The sequence below is a fragment of the Crocodylus siamensis genome, chromosome 4, assembly GCF_052110815.1.
Source record: "Crocodylus siamensis isolate JL-2025a chromosome 4, ASM5211081v1, whole genome shotgun sequence".
Classification (NCBI taxonomy): Eukaryota; Metazoa; Chordata; order Crocodylia; family Crocodylidae; genus Crocodylus; species Crocodylus siamensis.
In genome coordinates, this window is record NC_143398.1 from 221285599 (window position 1) to 221304596 (window position 18998).

Consider the following 18998-nt stretch of genomic DNA (forward strand, 5'->3'; position numbering starts at 1 on the left):
ATGCTAGGTACCATACAATATATTTATTGGAAATGGAATGGAGAAAATTAAATTTATCTGAATTTTAAAGCACAGAAGACAATTTAATTTATATTTATGTCCTATATCTATTTCTCACAACAACTGAATTGACAATATTTCAAATTTAATCGATTTCCCAAATTACCTCTGGTGGGTGTAAGGAACACATTAGAGGCCTTGGCATAAATACCTCCATCTCATATACATCTTCAATTATATAATGTTGGAATGAACTTAGGATAACCTTATAGAGAAACCAGCTTGAAAGACCAGATTTCACGTTTCCAGAACCACCCCCCACAAGGGCTCCTTTAATGTTTTTCATTTCGCTGCTTGCCCCCCGCCCCTCTGATTGGTGGAGGGAACCCACCAGCCGGCCCATTTGCTGCGGATCACCGGGGAAGTGAAAACCGCAGTTCTAAATATGCTGTGGTTTTCACTTCCTCGGCAATCAGTGGCAATGGCCCAACCAGGGGGGCCCTCTGCCAATCAAGAGGGAGGGGGGCAAGTGGCAAAATGAAAAACATTAAAGAAGCTACTACAGGGGGCAATTCCAGCACAGTTACAGAGATCCCTAAATCACATAAACAAAGCAACTAAACAAAATCACAGAAACAAAGCAACTAAAACCCATTACCATCCAGAACAGCATTTGTTGATAATTGAGAACATCATGATAATTTCTAACTGATCATTTCTGAGGCCATCCTAGACAAGCAGTTGTTAAGTATTTGTCATAAATTCTTCACTTTGCTGAGACGGGGGTCTTCATTATCAACCCCTTTCATTACTATATACCTAGTCAGGTTGTAGAGAGATGCACGTCATTAATGACTGCATATAGATGATTGTAAGCCTGAGGGGAAGTGGGGAATCATGGACCTGAGCTGCTAGAAGAACAAAACAAGACCTCAGAGTTCCTGGGATCCGGCCTACACCCATCCATTCAGGTGCGAGTCTGCTCCTGCATTCCCATTTCCTTTGTCCCAATCTGGGGCTAGAGGGCCTTCCTTCAGTGTGGGGAACCTCTTGGCTAGGTACAGACTTTTAAAAAACCTGAGGCAGAAATGATTTAATTTCCACAGATTTCTGTAAGCAGCATAGTTTAGATCGGTAGCGAACAAAACACATTTGCCCTCTGGTGGGGTAGCAAATCTTAGACTGAGTTCTGCCATTTTTAAACTGGTCTGTTTGTACCAAACTTCTACTCTGTTACAGGTATAGACCAGTTTCTGATCATTTATACCAGTAAAAGTGTAATTTCTGTACCTGGCCTTGGAGTTGGAGTCTTTTGGCTCATTTTATTCTGATCATACTCGCAGGCAAGTATGTATCTGACAGGGTGGGATAAGCAATCCTGTGAAGCATGTTGTATTGAGATTATGCAATTTAGTTTGGAAGAGGCACTTACAGAACTGGGTGGCTGCCTACCAAGGCTTACAGAAATCTAGGAAGAAATAAAATATAGTACAGTACCACGAAGTGCTCTAAAAATGAAGTTATTATTGTTTAAAAGATGAGGACAATTTGGCAGATCCACTTTGGTAAGTAGAATTTAAGCTACTACATTCCATTTGGCCATGCTACATAAGCAGAGAGAGGTTATTAACTGAAGTCAGGCACAAGGGCAGGGCAGATATGCACCTTTACAGACTAACTGAATAGGAGATGTATATAGAGCACAAGCTTTTATAAACCCAAGTCCATTTCATCACAGCACCTGATGAAGTGAACTTGGGTTCACAAAAGCTTGTGCTACACATATCTTATTTAATTAATCTATAAAGGTGCATAACTCCCCCGCCTCATGTTACATAAGCCATAAAAACTTAATAAGAACCTTAGCTTGGGATGTGCCTCTCTTTTGAATAACTAAGTTTCCCCAGGTACACTCAAAAGGAAGGACTGGACCCCAGAACTCGCATCTCCCAATAATAATCAGACTACAGAGATGTGCTCCTTCTCATTTGCTGCCCAAACGCTTTCTCCATTTTATATTAGACAGGTGATTCTCAACCACAAGATCTCTGTAAGTTGCTGTTCCCATCTTCTACATGAGGAGGTAAGTGCTCTCCTCCCATCATCCAGTGCCCTGCATCCAAACCAGAGACCCTAGCGGTGCCTGCAGCTGCTCCTCTAAGAACTGGCATTGCCACCGCCCTCCATCCAACCCATGTGCTAGCTGCCCCACACTCCCAGCAGCACACTCTACTACAGTGTGGGGGCACGCTTTGCAGCCCAACTCATCCCCTCTGATCCTTAAGTGCTCCTGGGGCCAGTGAGAGGAGCCACAGGGGCAGCTCTGCTGTGTGAGACCATACAGGAGCACCCCTGGCAGAGCGGGACCATCCTTGTCCCCCCAGATACAGACTGGGGGTGGAGAGGGGACAGACAGGGGAAAGAACAGGCATGGCATGCTTAAGAGTCCTGCCCCTGCAGTCCTTACCTGGCACAAGCTAGATCAGTGGCTCTCAACTCTTCTTACTTCAAGATACCTCCCCATCTTTTCTGAATGTAGATTCCAGTTCAGTGATTCTCGGCAATTCAGAAAGTTATGGAGGGGGTGCCTTGAGGCTAAAAAGGTTGAGAACCACTGTAATAGATAGTCACTGATTTAAAAAAACAAACCAAAAAACAGAAATAACCCTGGCCACACAGACTCCCCTCTCCCAAGGCAGTGAGCGACTAGACTGTAAAAGCATGCTGTTTCCTGCTTGTCTTCTCTCTTGGAACATGACTCTTGCACCCTTGGCCCAAGAAGAGGGCCAAGATTGCCATCACCCACCTAATTTATGTTTAAGACACTTTCTGGGGAGAGCAGGAGATGCAGGGTGAGTAGGGGCTAGAGTCCAGGTTTCCCACTTTCTGAGCAAAAGCTCTAATAAGCCTACTAGGCCAAAAAGTTAACACTCTCAGCCCCACATTAAGCACCTACCTCAGAAATGGGACAGGGAATACTGCATCACAGATGAACAGAGGTGTCTAGAGTGTGGCATAAATTAGACACTTAAGCTCTGGAAAGGGATGGAAATTCATGCTTACCCTTTGCTCAGCATTTCCTATTGGCTGCCTTCAAATGCCTCTGGGTTCTCCAAATTGTCCTTTAGAGCAGCATTTCTCACCCCATGGGGTGCAAGAATATATGAAAGCGTCATGAAGCAACTTTAAAAATGGATTCTCTTTTAAGGGAGAAAAACATGGGGAACATGTGGCTTTTCCCTTGCAGGATTGCAGAGTTCCTTGCCCCCACCCACCCATCCCCCGCCCCACACACTGTGGGGTTGGGGCCTAGGGACAGGGGCAGCAGCTCAGGAGCAAGGGGCACTGGGTCAGGACTGGCCATTGATGTTTACAAATGGATCCTGGTACAAAAAAGGGTGAGAATCATTGCTTTGGAGACACATGCTTCTCACTCTACTCTGCAGAGAGCACACAGGTGCCTGCTAGGTCTCCTGATTGACTGTACAGAGATCCTTGGGGCCTAAATATGGTCAAACTGGATCACACTCCTGGGCCAAGGTGCAGAGTTTACATTGTGGGTCCCCTACATCCAGGTGATTCCAAAACCAAATTGCATCTAGTCTTTTGTGAAGAACATAAAAGAGCAAAAACTCTACAGTGCCCAGCATACTCACCTTTCAAGGATAAAGACAAATGATCAGGTAGGTCATATGCTTGAAGATTTACTTGCCCAGAAGAGAACAGGACATTTTCATGAGCAAGCCTCATATACTTATGTCTTTAAAAATAAGGTATGCTGCTTAAATTTCTACCCCTGTAGTTGCTAATAACAAGTCAACAAGTGTCCTTCAAATATGAACAAAGTGTAACCAATCCAGTGCTTCTTTACCATGGGAACCTTACTCTAGTGGAGGCATGTACTGGAGCAAGAAGACAGTTGCAGGAATACCATATGGGGTATTCAACAGTGGAAAGTCTACAGTGCAGTTCTATCGCTCACACTTCCTCCTAGGAGCTTAAGGGGAACTGTGAAGTCCCAGAACTGTGCTATCTCCTACTATAGCAGCCACAAAGCTGTAGGAAGAAAAAAAATTGGTGGTATAGAGGAAAAAAATGTTCTCCTGCCTTCTAGCATGCAGAAGCCAAGTTGAGGCTTCAAGGCTAGTTTAAACATTAAGTGAATCCTCAAACAGAATCCAAAAGCAATACAATAACCTGTTAGGATTCTCAGCAGCCCACCCTTTCGTTGCCGTTTCCAGTTTGTGGTGAAATGAATCCTCACCTCCTCATTGTCCTTTAAACACAAGCTATCTATCTTTTCTAACAAATCTTTGTTTAGTGAGAAATAGCTAGCTGTGTTGTGAGCTCTTGCTCATGGAAGCTTATACATTCTGATTCAGTTAGTCTATAAGGTGCAAATCTTTGTTTAGACAAGTTACATACATTTATGTAGAGGGATGGGTATAAGGAGGTTTTGCACAGATGGCAAAAAGAAAATGAAAGAGGAGTTACATCAAAAAAAGGAAAGAGATAAGGAGCTACTAGGAAAAGAAAGGAGAGATGAAACACATAGAAATGTGGTTGAAAATATAACCAGATACAAAGAGTGAGAAAGGAAACAGAGGAGGCAGAGACTGAAGACCACTCAGGCAAAGATACACAATGACTTCTCATACAGTGGGACTGAAAAAGAAAAAAGTAGAGTCTATTTTTCAAATGTTAAAAAGAAAGTTGACTAGTACAATATCATAACTAGATACTCTTTGCCAATTTATATTACCGGGGAGTGGCTTTGGAGAGGCAGAGGTAACGTACTGACAGAGATGCTTCTGTATCATGCTACTGAGATAGCACGAGTAGCCCTGGCTCTGGATGTGACCTGGTGGGATTCTACCCACGACTGGGCAGTGGACATTGAGGGCTACAGGCTGCACAGGAGGGACAGAGCAGGGAAGAGGCGGGGAGTAGCACTATATGTCAAAGAGCAATACACGTCCTCAACGATCAGGATGGGGTCAGGAGAGGGGCAAAATGAGGCGCTCTGGGTAAGAATGCAAGGGGGTCATGGGGAAAGGGACTTGTTAGTGGGTGGCTACTACAGACCACCTCACCAGGGGGACGAGCTGGACCTGGAATTCTCAGGTCAGCTCACAGAGGCTGTAATGTCAAGGGATGTGGCTGTCATGGGTGACCTAAACTACCCAGACATCTGCTGGGAGGAGCAGTCAGCCAGGTCCAACCAATCACATAGGTTTCTAGCCGGGATACAGGACCTCCACCTAACCCAGAAGGTGCATAGTCCTACCAGGGGAAATGCCTTGCTGGACTTGGCCCTTGCCACAAGTGATGACCTGGTGAGGAGTCTGCGGGTATTCGACCACCTGGGCAACAGTGATCATCACCTGCTTGAATTTACAATCCAGCACAGGGTGGTGAAAGCAAGCAGCAAGGCAGAGGTCTTCAACTTCAGGAGAGCCAAATTCTGTAAGTTAAGAAGGTTGGTAGGAGAGGCAGTGGGATCTCAGAGCCTCAATGAGATGGGGGTCCAAGAAGGGTGGCTGTTCCTCAAGGAGACAATCCTCCAAGCTCAAAGGGAGTTGGTCCCAATGTGCACCAAGGGGGGCAGGAGTGCTAAGAATCCTCCATAGCTTAGCAAAGGCATCCAGAGATGCCTAAGGGCAAAAAAGGAGGTGTATGGAAGCAAGGGGATACCACCAAGGAGGATTACACCTCTGTTGCTCAGGACTGCAGGGAGGTGGTTAGGAAAGCCAAGGTCGAGTTGGAGCTAGGGCTGGCAATCAGAATTAAGGATAACAAAAAGTCCTTTTTCAAATACACAGGGAGTAAGAAGGTGGCACTGGGTAACATGGGGCCCCTACAGGATAGGCTTGGCAATCTCATGATTGCAGCAAACAAAAAAACTGACCTCTTCAATGAATTCTTTGCTTCCATATTCCTGAACAGAGACCAAAAAACTTCCCTCATTAGAATTGCGGATGGACTCAGGGGTAGCACCGCCATGCCTAGGATCAGGGATAACCTAGTTAGGGAACTCTTGGAGAGGCTGAACATATTTAAATCAGTAGGGTGCTTCCTTGGAAGTGGCGGGGTTCTCCTGCAGAAGAACCAGGTTGTCCTGGTGTCCACCATGGGACTTAGAAAAATTTCACCCAGCCCACTCTCCTGTGTTGCAAGCAGTTGACATGGGCCCCCCGCAGCGTGTCCTGAAAGTCCGTAAGGGGTTGCTGTGAGCACAATGCTCGACCGTTCGATCCAGGAGGGTGGACACTTTTGGAGTCTCACCCCGGTGGCGGGGCCAGGTGCCACATTCACAAAACTCTAAGGAAGTGTTCGTGGAGATTTTCAGGAACATGTTTTTCAGGACCCTAAATGCCTATCTTTTGTTCCAGAAGGGTGGTCAGAGAAACTTCTGGGGCAGAACTGTGCTGCACCCAAGGGCCAAACCCGAGTTTTGTGTCCCGCTGCTGAGAGAGGGATGGTGGACACCTTGGTGCGTGAGCTCCTGGTCTGAGTCTGGTAGTCACGCCTGGCCCAAACCCCCTGGACCATGGCTCCCGCAGGCCCAGGCCGCGCCCTGGACACCACTCTTGTGCTCCTTTCTCCGATTGATGTGGCAAACCCTGTTTAGGGGTGGGCTCTTTGCAGGCTGGTGACCCCCCCCACCAGTGTTCGGGCAAGGCGGTTACCTCCCCCCTGTTCTTCTCTTTTCCTCTCTACCAATCGATGTGGCAACTGCGGTCACATCAGGAAGGGCCCTTAGCAGGCCGACAGTCCCCCCACCGGTGCTCAGGCAAAGTGGCTACCTCCCCTACCCATATGACCCCCTCTGTTGGAGACCAGGCTCTTCCCTCTCCCTCCCCCTGGAGGAGGTTTGGCCGAACCTGTGCTGAGCTGCCCTGGGAGCCCTCCCAGAGGTCTGACCATGCCCTACCCTGGGAGCCCTCCCAGAGGTCTGACCACACCAAGAAATGCAGGTGATAGTTAGCAGGCCCAGCTGGGGGAGCCCCGCATGGAGCCCCGCCCTGACCCTCTACCCTCCCCATCTTGTGGACACCATCTTCTCTAGCAGTCATTGCGCGGGCATCTGCCGCGGCCCCCCAAGGGGGGGGCACGCTGGGAAAAGTGGGTGGGAAGAGGGTGCTCAGGCTCCGGCCTGGTGCCTGCCATTCCCTCCCCGCTGTCCTTCCCCGTGCCACTGCACTGTGGTCCCCGCACCTTCCCTGCCCCAGGGAAAGGGTCCTGTGGGGCCACTGAGGGGCAGGGGGCTGCAGGCAGAAAAGTTGCTGGCCCTCCTGGCCAAGTGGGTGCCCATCTGTGAGGCTCCCCCACCCCGCTCTCCCTCACCTGAGGAGCGTGGCTATCTGACTGATCCTGCGAGGAGCATACGCTTGTCTCAAAGATTAAGCCATGCATGTCTAAGTACACATGGCCGGTACAGTGAAACTGTGAATGGCTTATTAAATCAGTTATGGTTCCTTTACTCACTCCAACTGTTACTTGGATAACTGTGGTAATTCTAGAGTTAATACATGCCAATGAGTGCTGACCTCCAGGGATGCATGCGTTTATCAAGCCAAAACCAACACAGGCTCGCCCAGCTGCTTTGGTAACTAGATAACCTCAGGCCGATCGCACGCCCTTGTGGCGGTGACGACGCATTCGAATATCTGCCCTATCAACTTTCAATGGTAGTTCCTGTGCCTACCATGGTGACCATGGGTAATGGGGAAATCAGGATTCAATTTTGGAAAGGGGGCCTGAGAAATGGCTATCACAGCAGGAGCACAAATTACCCACTCCGGACCTGGGGAGGTAGTGATGAAAAATAACAATAGAGGAGGACTCTTTCGAGGCCCTGTAATTGGAATGAGTATACTTTAAATCCTTTAACAAGGATCTATTGGAGGGCAAGTCTGGTGCCAGCAGCCACAGAAATTCCAGCTCTAATAGCATATATTAAAGTTGCTACAGTTAAAAAGCTCATAGCTGGATCTTGGGATTGACCTGGGGGTCCACCACGAGGTGAGCTACTGCCTGTCCCAGCCCCTGCCTCTCAACACTCCCTTGATGCTCTTAACTGAGTGTCCCGGGGGTCCGAAGCGTTTACTTTGAAAAAATTAGAGTGTTCAAAGCAGGCTGGTCGCCGGAATACTCCAGCTAGGAATAATGGAATAGGGCTCCGGTTCTGTTTTGTTGGTATTCAGAACTGGGGCCATGATTAAGATGGATGGCCAGGGGCATTCGTTTTATGCCACTAGAGGTGAACTTGTTAAGACTGCCTCAAGACGAACAAAAGTGAAAGCATTTGCCAAGAATGTTTTCATTAATCAAGAACGAAAGTTGGAGGTTCAAAGACTATCAGATACCATCAAATACCGGCCATAAACAACGCCGACTAGCAATCCAGCAGCGTTATTCGCATGATCCCTACTGTACGTGCTAGGACCTGAGGGTGCTGAGGGGATTGGTGGGGGTCATAGCAGGGCCCCTGCCATGGATCTATGAGTGCTCATGGGGAACTGGCCAGGTACCAGAGGATTAGCAAAGGGCCAATGTGGTCCCCATTTACAAGAAGGGGAGAAAGGAGGACCCCGGCAATTATAGGCCAGTTAGTTAGTCTTACCTTGGTCCTTAGGAAGACCTTTGAGAAAATTATCAAGGAGCACATCTGCAAGGGCCCAGCAGGGGAAGTAATGCTGAGGGGCAACCACCATGGATTCACTGAGGGCAGGTCCTGCCTGACTAACCTGGTTTCATTTTTATGATCAGGTCACAAAGTCGCTGGATGAGGGTGTCGGGGTGGATGTCATCTTCCTGGACTTTAAGAAGGCCTTTGACATGATTTCCCACCACATTCTCTTAAAAAAAATTAGGCGACTGTGGCATTGATGCCTACACAGTCAGATGGGTGGCAAATCTGCTAGATGGTCACACCCAGAGGGTGGTGGATGGGTCATTTTCAACCTGGAGGGATGTGGGCAGTGGAGTCCCCCAGGGCTTAGTCCTGGGGCCTGTACTGTTCAACATCTTCATCAGTAATCTGGATGTGGGTGTGGAAAGCACGCTGCCCAAATTCACTGATAACACCAGGTTGTGGGACAAGGTAGGCACGCTGGAGGGGAGGGACAAAATCCAGCTAGATCTTGACAAGTTGCAGAGGTGGGTGCATGAGAATAGGGTGGAATTCAGCACAGACAAGTACAGGCAGTCCTCGGGCTTATGACACAATTGGCACCTGAAAACTGCGTCTTAAGTCAAAATGTTGCAACTTCGAACCAATTTTCTCATAAGAAAATGTTATAAATGGGGGATTTGCTCCTGAACCAAAGCCTGATACCCTATTTTAATCAAAAATACCCCAGAATTTTGTACTTGATCAATTATACATGAGTAATATAGCTACATGAATGCATTTATATTGTAAATAGCCATTATATTGATTTGGAAGGACTTCTTTGAAGTGACTTTCCTGGACTTTTTGAAAGGCTCTTGGTTGGGCTTTTTGAGAAGACTCCAGCCAAGAACCGTTAGGAGTCTTTGCTGCATGTTTTTCTGAAGTCTTGTCTGCTTTCTTAAAGAAAGTGTCCAAGGAAGTTTGGACAGATGTTCTCCAGGGAGATGAGTGCCACAGCAAACTTGTTTGCTGGTGTGGCATCACATCAGATCAAGCATTGCAAGTCAAAACTTACATCATAAAGTTGAAACAGGATGTTTATAAATATTGTAAATGTGAAACATTGTAACTAGAAATTTTGTAAGTTGAGGACTGCCTAAGGTACTGCATCTAGGGAGAAGGAAGCAGCAACCACACCTATAGGCTAAGGAACACCCTTCTTGCCAACTTGGTGGAAAAAAGGGATCTTGGAGTCATTGTTGACTCCAGGATGAGCATGAGCTGCCAATTCAAGGAAGCAGTCAGTAAGGCTAACCACACCTTGTCATGCATCTACAGATGCATCACAAGCAGGCCCAGGGAGGTGATCCTTCCCCTATATGCGGCTTTGGTCAGGCCACAGTTGGAGTACTGTGTCCAGTTCTGGGTGCTGCACTTCAAAAGGTATGTGGCTAGCACTGAGAGGGTCCAGAGGAGGGCCACTTGCATGGTCAAGGGGCAACAGGGCAGGCCCTATGAAGAGGGGCTAAAGGGCCTGAACCTATTCAGCCTCCACAAGAGAAGGCTCAGAGGAGATCTGGTGGCCATTTACAAACTCACTAGGGGTGGACCAGCAAGAATTAGGGGAGGCTCTGTTCTGCTGGGCACCACTGGGGGTTACTAGGAATAATGGCCACAAATTGTTAGCAAGAAGGTTCAGGCTGGACATCAGGAGACATTACTGTACAGTTAGGGCTCCCAGGCTCTGGAAGGGGCTCCCAAGTGAGCTGGTGCTCTCTCTCCTACCTTGGGAGTCTTCAAGAGGAGGCTGGACAGATATTTGGCTGGGGTGATATGACCCTGGCAGCTGTTCCTGCCCGGGGCAGGGGGCTCAGACCTGATGATCTGTTTAAGTCCCTTCCACCCCTAAGCACTATGAAACTATGCATGTCAGACTAATAGTTCTGGGTACATTTTCCAAAACCTGAAATCAAGTAATCAAATGTTACAGGGCACCAGAGAGTCTGCACCAAGGTGATTAAAATACATGGTCTCCTCATCTACAGAAAATATGGCTTATTCATTCTCTAGTGAGAGAAGGCCCGTAATAAATTCACACATTGGCAGCACAATTTAAGAGCAGTTTAGTCTCCGATGTGGCATAAATAAACTAGCCCATACCTTCAGCTCAGCCAGTTATGTTTAGCAAGGGGCTTCTAAACAGGTCCGAGTTTCACTTCCCTAGGATTTCAAAACATTCATTCACATTTCCTGTTTGAAAGCAGCATCTTATTGATTTGCAGTTCAATGAAGTATGAGCTAGAGCTGGAAAACCTGCTTACAGCAGTAATAGCTTGAATATTAAGCAGATAGCAGCTTCCCCAGAGGTATGATTGAAGCTTGCCTTCCATTATTTATAAGCCCCGATTTTGATCATCCTTATATCTACATTTGGTAAAAGTAAACCAACTGAAATTTCATGACTGTGATTTTAATACTAATTTTCTTGAAAGCTTAATGCTAATCAGAAAGTATTTGCAAGATGTAAAAGTTTTTGAAAAAGGAGGGAAAAGGAAAGTGATGGAGGGGGGAAGAGAAAGAAAGAAAGGAAGAAAGAGACCTTTAAAATAGCTTAATTATGAAGCTCAGCATCTAAGTCTATGCCTGTTGGTGGGATGCCCAGAGAAACCTGAACAGGCAGCTGTGAGTAGGTAAGGAGGACTGCTGAGGGTAGCAGATCTGGATGATAACTGAGGCAGTAGAAACTGGAAGTGGAACCTAAAACAGCTTTAGTGCAGATCAAAATTACTGTTGGTTCCTTTTTGAAAGCAAACCTGCTTAAAGATAAATTTGAAATTCACAACTTACTAAGGCCTAAACTAAATAAATTAAAATATGCTGCAACAATGAGCCCAATGATATCATCTTTAATCTAGCAGATAACTTTATTTAAGTAACAGAATAAATTTTAAAAGACTGTTTTTGTCCATTTTAACTGAATCCCTATCACCCTCCCACAATGATTGACACAAATCTCATATACAAAAGAAAATCTAAGAAATAAAAAATGTATTGTTCATATTTCCTAATGCAAACAAACAGGAGTTAGCAATCTGTAAACAAACAGGAGTTAGCAATATTTGTTAAAATATGTAACTGCCAATAAATATGTATGGATGGTGCGTCTTGCTAATTATTAAAAAGGAACTAGTGTTAAGGCTACATTTTGCTGAAATTCAACATGCTTTAATGGTTATACCCACCAATAAGAATGAGTGTCTCTTGGAAAATAAATGGTAATGCAAATCAAGATTAAAATGAATAAATTAAATTAACCTACTCTGGACAGCTGCCTCATTTTACCCACTTCTCCACTGGAATCATTTATTCTTGTTCCCATTTTAGAAAGATATATGGATATTATTACATACAACCTATTACTAAGCTTAAGTAAAGGTTGTAAATATCAGTTACAATACACAAATATCATATGGCCATTACAAAAATATAGCATTTCAAGTTAATTACTATGCAACCCTCACTGGACCCGGTACTGCATGTGCTTCAAGCTGTCAGTTCTCAGCTCAAAAGCCTTGAAAACCACTACGTCTATTCTCTTTCAAAATTCACGCCATTGCCCTTTACAACACCTTGAGTAAACAAGGATAATACAACTTACAACTGACAAAGGCCAGCATTGAAGTCTCAGAGGAATACGGGTTAAGTTATTTTCGGTAGACTTTCCACTGTTGAATACCCCATTTGTTTATATATAACAGTAACCCCAAAATGTTCTTGGGTCTGTCCAAATACAAAGGAAAATGGTCTCTGTCACAAAGGCTCACAAGCTAAGAGAGAGGAAAACAAAAAGTTGAAAGAAAAATACATGCAAGTAAAAGGACATATACCTTTTTGCACATGTGCACGCACACACACCCTTGTTCATTCCTACCTCAATCCTTCTCTTAACATTTTTAAATGGCATGTTGTATTTCTCTTCTTCAAACCCACCAAAAGGCAAACTAAACTATTCCTGATCTGCCTTGCAGTTCCCATTCTTCTCTCTCTCAGCATGGTGAGCTCCACCATTCAACTTCTATTATGCATAAAATGACTTTGACTGATGACCACTGGTGGTTACAGTATATGGAAACCAACTTTTCTGTTCCAGTAGACCCCTCTCTCTTCTTCCTCTTTATCATTCCCCTATGCTTGCTGCTTCACCCTCACCTGCTTATACAGGGAACTCTTTCCTAATGCCTCCCTCCTTTCTTATTTTACAGGCCACTCTTTAGCAATATTAAGATACACTGTAACCTGAGAACAGGCTCCTCCTGTACTTTCATCTGTTTGCAGACATAGCATAACTGAAGTCTGCTTGCAGGGTGTTTTAATGGGGGGGGGCAGTGTGCAGAATTTCAACCCTTCAATATTCCTGTTTTCTGAGAGGAACAGAAAACTTCTAGGGCTTCCTTTTGGAATTTGTGAACAGGGCAAGCCTTAAAGTAAAAGTTTCATTATGTTGCACAAACAGCCAGTATTCAGATCCTCCAGAACAAGTTCCCAAGAGGTTTTCTAGCAAAAATAAGAACCATTTTAAAACATTCCAGAATCAATTTTTCTATAGGTGAGCAGAATAATCCAATACATCTTTTCCACTTCTACAATTCTGTCATTAAATATTCAGTTGAGTCAAGTATATAAATAATCAGACTAGACAGCTAATAAGCTATTCAGTGATGACTACCCAGAATGTTTATACAGAACTACCACAAAAAATCATTAAAACAATTCATTTTCTTTTCTTCCAAGGCTGCGGAGCACACACAAATTGCTACACAGCTGAAAAACAAAAGCCCAGCAAACAACTTGCACTGGCCATGATATATTTAACATGTATTTCAACAACATCTAGTAACCATGGTGTTTAATTCCTTCCAACCATTCTTCCTATATTACACTACAGAAAAGACAAAGACCCCCAAAATATAATCATCTTTTTATTTAGACTAGAAAGCAAAAGCATTTTCTGATGACAAAAGGCCAGATCAAAGTAGGATGTAGTGCAACAGAAAGGAGAATGACTGGCAAATTCACCACTGTACATAATAATCCTTCAAAAAGATATTTGAAAAGAGCTCAAGTTATTAAACAAATGTCTCTAAAATCTAGACTACTTAATTATATAAACCAAAGGACATGGTTTGCATGTTTCTTATACATGGGATATAAAAATAGTGTGGTTCAGTTACTGAGCTGTTTATTTAAATAGACAGCTATGTTCAGCTTTTGTTAAAAATCTTAAATTAGAAAATTCTGTTGTCAATGTAGTTTTTGTAACCATTGTTTTAGTATTCAATGGTTATTCATTATGCCAACTGGCATTTTCTGTAATGACATTCATCATGATGAAACAATATGGAACAGTGTGGGTGTATTATGAATAAAGATGGCTTAAGGTAATGATCATAAGACTATTTAAAAATACCAATAAGCCTTTGAAAATAATGATCTAATATTCAATGGATATTTTAATGTAATAAATTAAGTTATACAAGTATCCTTGATGGTCTATCAGTAATATTCTAAACTATTATGAAAATATTTCATTATATATATTTACACAGTTTACAGGTACAATTATCATTGCATTAAGATTTTTATTTGGGGGCTTAATAATGAGAAATGATAAAATACAACATCTAGAAAGCCATGTTGACATTTGTATAACAGTAGATTTCTAGTAGCACTAACCAAGACTGGAGTCCAATTAAGCTAACTAATCTACACAAATGCCATTTGAGAAAGACCACCTTACAATCAAAATAATTGACCCAACAGACAAAAAGTCTTTTAATCTACATTTTCCAGATGGGGAACTAAGGAAACTAATAGATTAACTGATCCAAGGTCTATAAGTATTTCTGAGAACCCAAATTTCCAGAGCCTCATGTCAATGCTTTAACCAAAAGATTAAATTTCTTTTCAAAAGAATCTACAAGTCTATACATGCACTAAAATGTCTGGTGACAGAAGATTTCAACAGTTTCTTCAAATAAGACTTCGAGAGTACAATAATGTAATGTATTATTTCTTCCATCCCCCAGCAATCATTTACAACTGGTCCATACAGAGTGAATGCAGTTTTGCACTTAATAACCAGCATCATGCAATGAAGAACATATTCTGTAAGAGTGTTGTGAAAAGTAGGAATGACAGAATGGCAGCAACAGTGTTTAAGTAGGTCTTGGACTCCTCAAGGGCTTGGAACTCAGTTGCACGTAGTCAGTGGATATTAGTCTGCTGGGCCGGGAGGCTTGGGGCAAGCTGGAAGCAGGGAGCCACAAAAAGGATGAAAAATTCCAGAGGTTGGAGAGGAAAGGCTGCTGTGCTGGTGATAAGCCCAGATTAAAATCAACCACCTCCTAACATTCAGAAACCACAAAGGGTTTGATTTCTTTTGGTTTGGTTTGTCATGGATTCAAGGTTATTTTGTGAATTATAAAACTGGCCTGAGAAACTCAGAACAGAGCTGACTCACCTGTCTTAAGGCAGCAGGATAAGTGACCCACTTATACAGTGAAATGTGTGTTCTGGCACTCAGGATGCCAGAGACAACCTTAGCATTTACCCTCTATGGGATGCATTAAACAGCATTTTACAAACATCTGAAAGCAGAGTTGCACTTTCAAAAACTAAAACTAAATCACTGTTTCCACCCCCAACTCAAATCCCTGTGGGTTTTGTTAAATTAAAATGAGCAGCATCTTAATTTCTAGCATCTCTTCTGAAAGTGTCCCCTTAGAAAATGAGCAGCACAGATGTGCTGATATTGCTTTCCCCAATGCACACATTTTGAAATGCAATTTTTTTTTTTTAACAATAATGATATTTAAAATATCATCACTGACACCTAAGCTGAAACAGAAAAGGCAGTTTTGTACTTCAGAGCTGCTGTTTCAGGTTCTCAGGAAACACTGGCAAGTGATTATACATATATTATACTCCCATCAAGTTTTGAAGATTTCCTTTCCAATATTCCCAATGAAAATTTGCACTTTAATTTGCAGCGGAGGGCTAAATAGAGAACTTGGAAAACAGCCCTTTCTCAAGTACATTGGGAGCAAGAAGAGGGCACAAGGCAATGTAGAGCCCCTGCAAGACGCAAACGGTAATCTTGTGGCTATGCCAGACAAAAAAGCTGATATTCTTAACAGTTTCTTTGCCTCTGTTTTCATGAACAGGGACCAGGACATTCCACCTATCAGAGGTAGGGACAATCTTGGGGATAGCTCTGTAAGGCCTTCAGTCAGCACAGATGTAGTTAGGGATCTTCTGGAAGGGCTAGACATTTTTAAATCTGCAGGTCCAGATGCCCTCCACCCAAGGGTGTGAGGGAGCTAGCAGGGGTCATCATGGAGCCCTTGGCCTGGCTGTATGAGCATTCATGGTCATCTGACCAGGTGCTGGGGGACTGGAAACTGGCTAATGTGGTCCCAATTTTCAAGAAAGGGAGGAAGGAGGACCCAAGTAACTATGGGCCCATAAGCCTCACCTTGGTGCTTGGGAAGATCTTGGAGAGAATCATCAAGGAGCACATCTGTGGGGGGCCAGCAGGGGAGATCATGCTCAGGGGCAACCAGCATGCGTTCATCAAAGGCAGGTCCTGCCTGACCAACCTGGTTGCCTTTTGTGACCAAGTAACTAAATCCTTGGATGATGGTGTCGACGTAGTCTTTCTAGACTTTAAGAAGGCCTTTGACACTGTCTCTCACCCCATTCTGATCAATAAATTAAGCAACTGTGGCACTGATGCCTACACAGTTGGATGGGTAAAACATTGGCTGATGAGGCACACCCAGAGAGTAGTGGTGGACAGGTTGTACTCAACCTTGCGAGATGTGAGCAGTGGGGTCCCCCAGGGCTCAGTCCTGCACTGCTTAACATCTTCATCAGCGACGTGGACAAGGGGGTGGAAAGCACGCTGTCTAAGTTTGCTGACAACACTAAGATGTGGGGCGAGGTGGACACACTTGAAGGGAGAGAGAGGCTGCAAACAGATTTAGACAGACTACAAAAATGGGCAGATGAGAATAGGATGGGGTTCAAAGTAGACAAATACAGGGTGCTGCACCTTGGGAGAAGGAATCTACAGCATGCATACAGGCTGGGGAGTTCTCCTCTTGAAAGCACAGAGGCAGAAAGGGATCTTGGAGTCATTACTGACTCCAAGATGAACATGAGCTGCCAATACCAGACTGCAGCCAGCAAGGCCAGCCATACCTTGTCATGCATCCAAAGATGCATCTCAAGCCAGTCCAGAGAGGTGATACTCCCCCTCTGTGCAACATTGGTCAGGCCACAGTTGGAGTACCGCGTCCAGTACTGGGCACCGCACTTCAAAAAAGATGTGGCCAGCATGGAGAGGGTTCAGAGGAGGGCCACCCGCTTGATGAGAAGGCAGTAGGACAGGCCCTGTGAGGAGAGACTGGGGGACCTGAACCTGTTCAGCCTCAGCAAAAGGAGGCTGAGGGGGGACCTGGTGGCTGCCTACAGACTCATCAGGGGAGATTAACAGCAAATAGGTAGAGCCCTTTTCTCCCCAGCACCACCTGGGGTGATGAGGAACAATGGTAATAAGCTGATGAAGAATAGGTTTAGGTTAGAGATCAGAAGGCAATATTCTATAGTTAGGGTGGCCAAAATGTAGAACCAACTTCCCAGGGAAGTGGTCCTCACCCCTACCTTGGGCAAATTCAAGAGGAGGTTGGATGATCACCTGTCTGGGGTCTGTGAATCCAGCATTCATTCCTGCCTGTGGCAGGGGGTCAGCTAGATGATCTGTTCAGGTCCCTCCTGACCCTAGCCACTACGAAACTACGAAATTTGTCTCCTCTGGCAAATCCTTCATGCACCCAGAGGAGCTTCCCCAGACGTTGGAAAACCCTGCACTAAACCTGCGGTGCCCACACTTTTGGCCCTACCAACAAGAGGAATGGCACAAGGCTGGTCTGTGGGATAGATAGGGTGCTGCATCACCCTGCAAACCAGGATTGCACTCCGGGGCCCTGTACCACCTCCACTCTGCTGGAGCCCAAAGCCAGCTGGGTGGGGGTGGCATAGATCTCTGGGGCCCAGTCTCAGCATGCAGGAACTGGGTGGAGGTGGTGCAGGGCCCCAAGGCATGATACCAGCCAGACGGAAATGCCAGCTGGAAGCAGGCTCCAAGAGCCCCACATTGCCCCAACCTGGCCCTCGTGCACCAGGATCAGGCCCCATACCTCCCTGCACACCCAACCTAGCATGGAGGGCCATGCCCAGTGGGGCTGCCCACAAATCCATAGGAAGCCCTGCAATCAGACCACACAGCACCAGGGACTGGATCGGATCTACAGGCTGGGAGTTTGAGTACCCCTGCATTCAACAATGACCTGGTATTGGTCACACCCCAAAAGTAATGTTAAAAGGCTAAAAACAAGGTCATCAAGGGACTTCCACATTCAAAAAGTGCGGTAATCAGCCCATGTCATTATGAACAAATTGATCTGGGAAACTCAGGGTTGATTCTGTGAGGTGCTGAACAATTAACAGGACACTAACTAGTGCTCAGGGTCAGGCCTATCCTAGATGTCTTTTGTGAAAAATCAATGGTGGACATTAAAATGTATCTAAGCATTTCAAGGTTCACGAGTTCAGTCATAACACTGAAATGATTTATGGTATTTTGGTAGCATTCAGAGTGCAATCCAGTAGCCATGGTGTGCTTACCTCTCATTTAAAAAGGAGCTTTCTGTACATGAAATAACGATTCTCTTCTTAGGGCTCATCTACACAAGGAAATAGCTGCCCATTGACACATTTATTCCACACTGTGAGTACCTTTTTAGTGTTTTGTGGGCAGAGCTGAGCCACAGTAAGAATGGTGTTAAGGAATGCTAATACCGGGAACCAGGAGAAATAGCTATTGCCTTTTAAAATTCAGCTTACTTTTAAATACCTTTCCCATGCAGATAAGCCTTTAATGAGAAGTGCCTTTGCTACTAGAAATTATTCTAGTGCTCATATCACTGCATCACCACCAGCCAATCTGAATTCTGGTAGTGAAATTGAAGGTTCCTTTCTTCCTTGAAGTTCAGCACTGTTTTCAGCTAGCTGGGTGATCTCAGGCCTCCTCATGCAATTCTACCCCTGCAGTTAGAAGAAATTTTTAAAAATAGATCTCTACTGACTATCTAAAAATCAGTTACAATTAGCAGAGGTTTAAAACAGAGTACCTCTAGTCAGGACAGAGCAGGCAAAAGCCATGTTAAAACAATTACACTAGTCTACTTTGCATATTGTTTTGTGTTCTAGACACTGTTTTACCATCAGCAAAGGGATTATTTGTTATTGCAGTTTTAAA

At 44.8% G+C, this 18998-nt stretch overlaps 1 protein-coding gene and 1 pseudogene across 4 annotated transcripts in view; one reads left to right on the forward strand and one right to left on the reverse strand.

Moving 5' to 3' along the window:
* Positions 1-18998, reverse strand: part of KIF5C (kinesin family member 5C) — a 164811-nt gene that overhangs the window by 96839 nt on the left and 48974 nt on the right. Inside the window, exon 2 of one of the 4 annotated variants that reach the window (XM_090045799.1) lies at positions 18594-18784. The exons of 2 other annotated variants lie outside the window; for them this stretch is intronic. Coding sequence is in view for 1 of the 2 variants with exons in the window: in XM_090045798.1 (XP_089901924.1) it covers positions 18584-18602 (19 nt within the window). In the remaining variant the exon portion in view is untranslated. Of the gene's footprint in view, positions 1-18583; positions 18785-18998 lie in introns of all 4 variants that reach the window. One more of the 4 variants, XM_090045798.1, reaches the window with a different exon arrangement.
* On the forward strand, positions 7362-8483 carry LOC149867602 (18S ribosomal RNA; annotated as a pseudogene).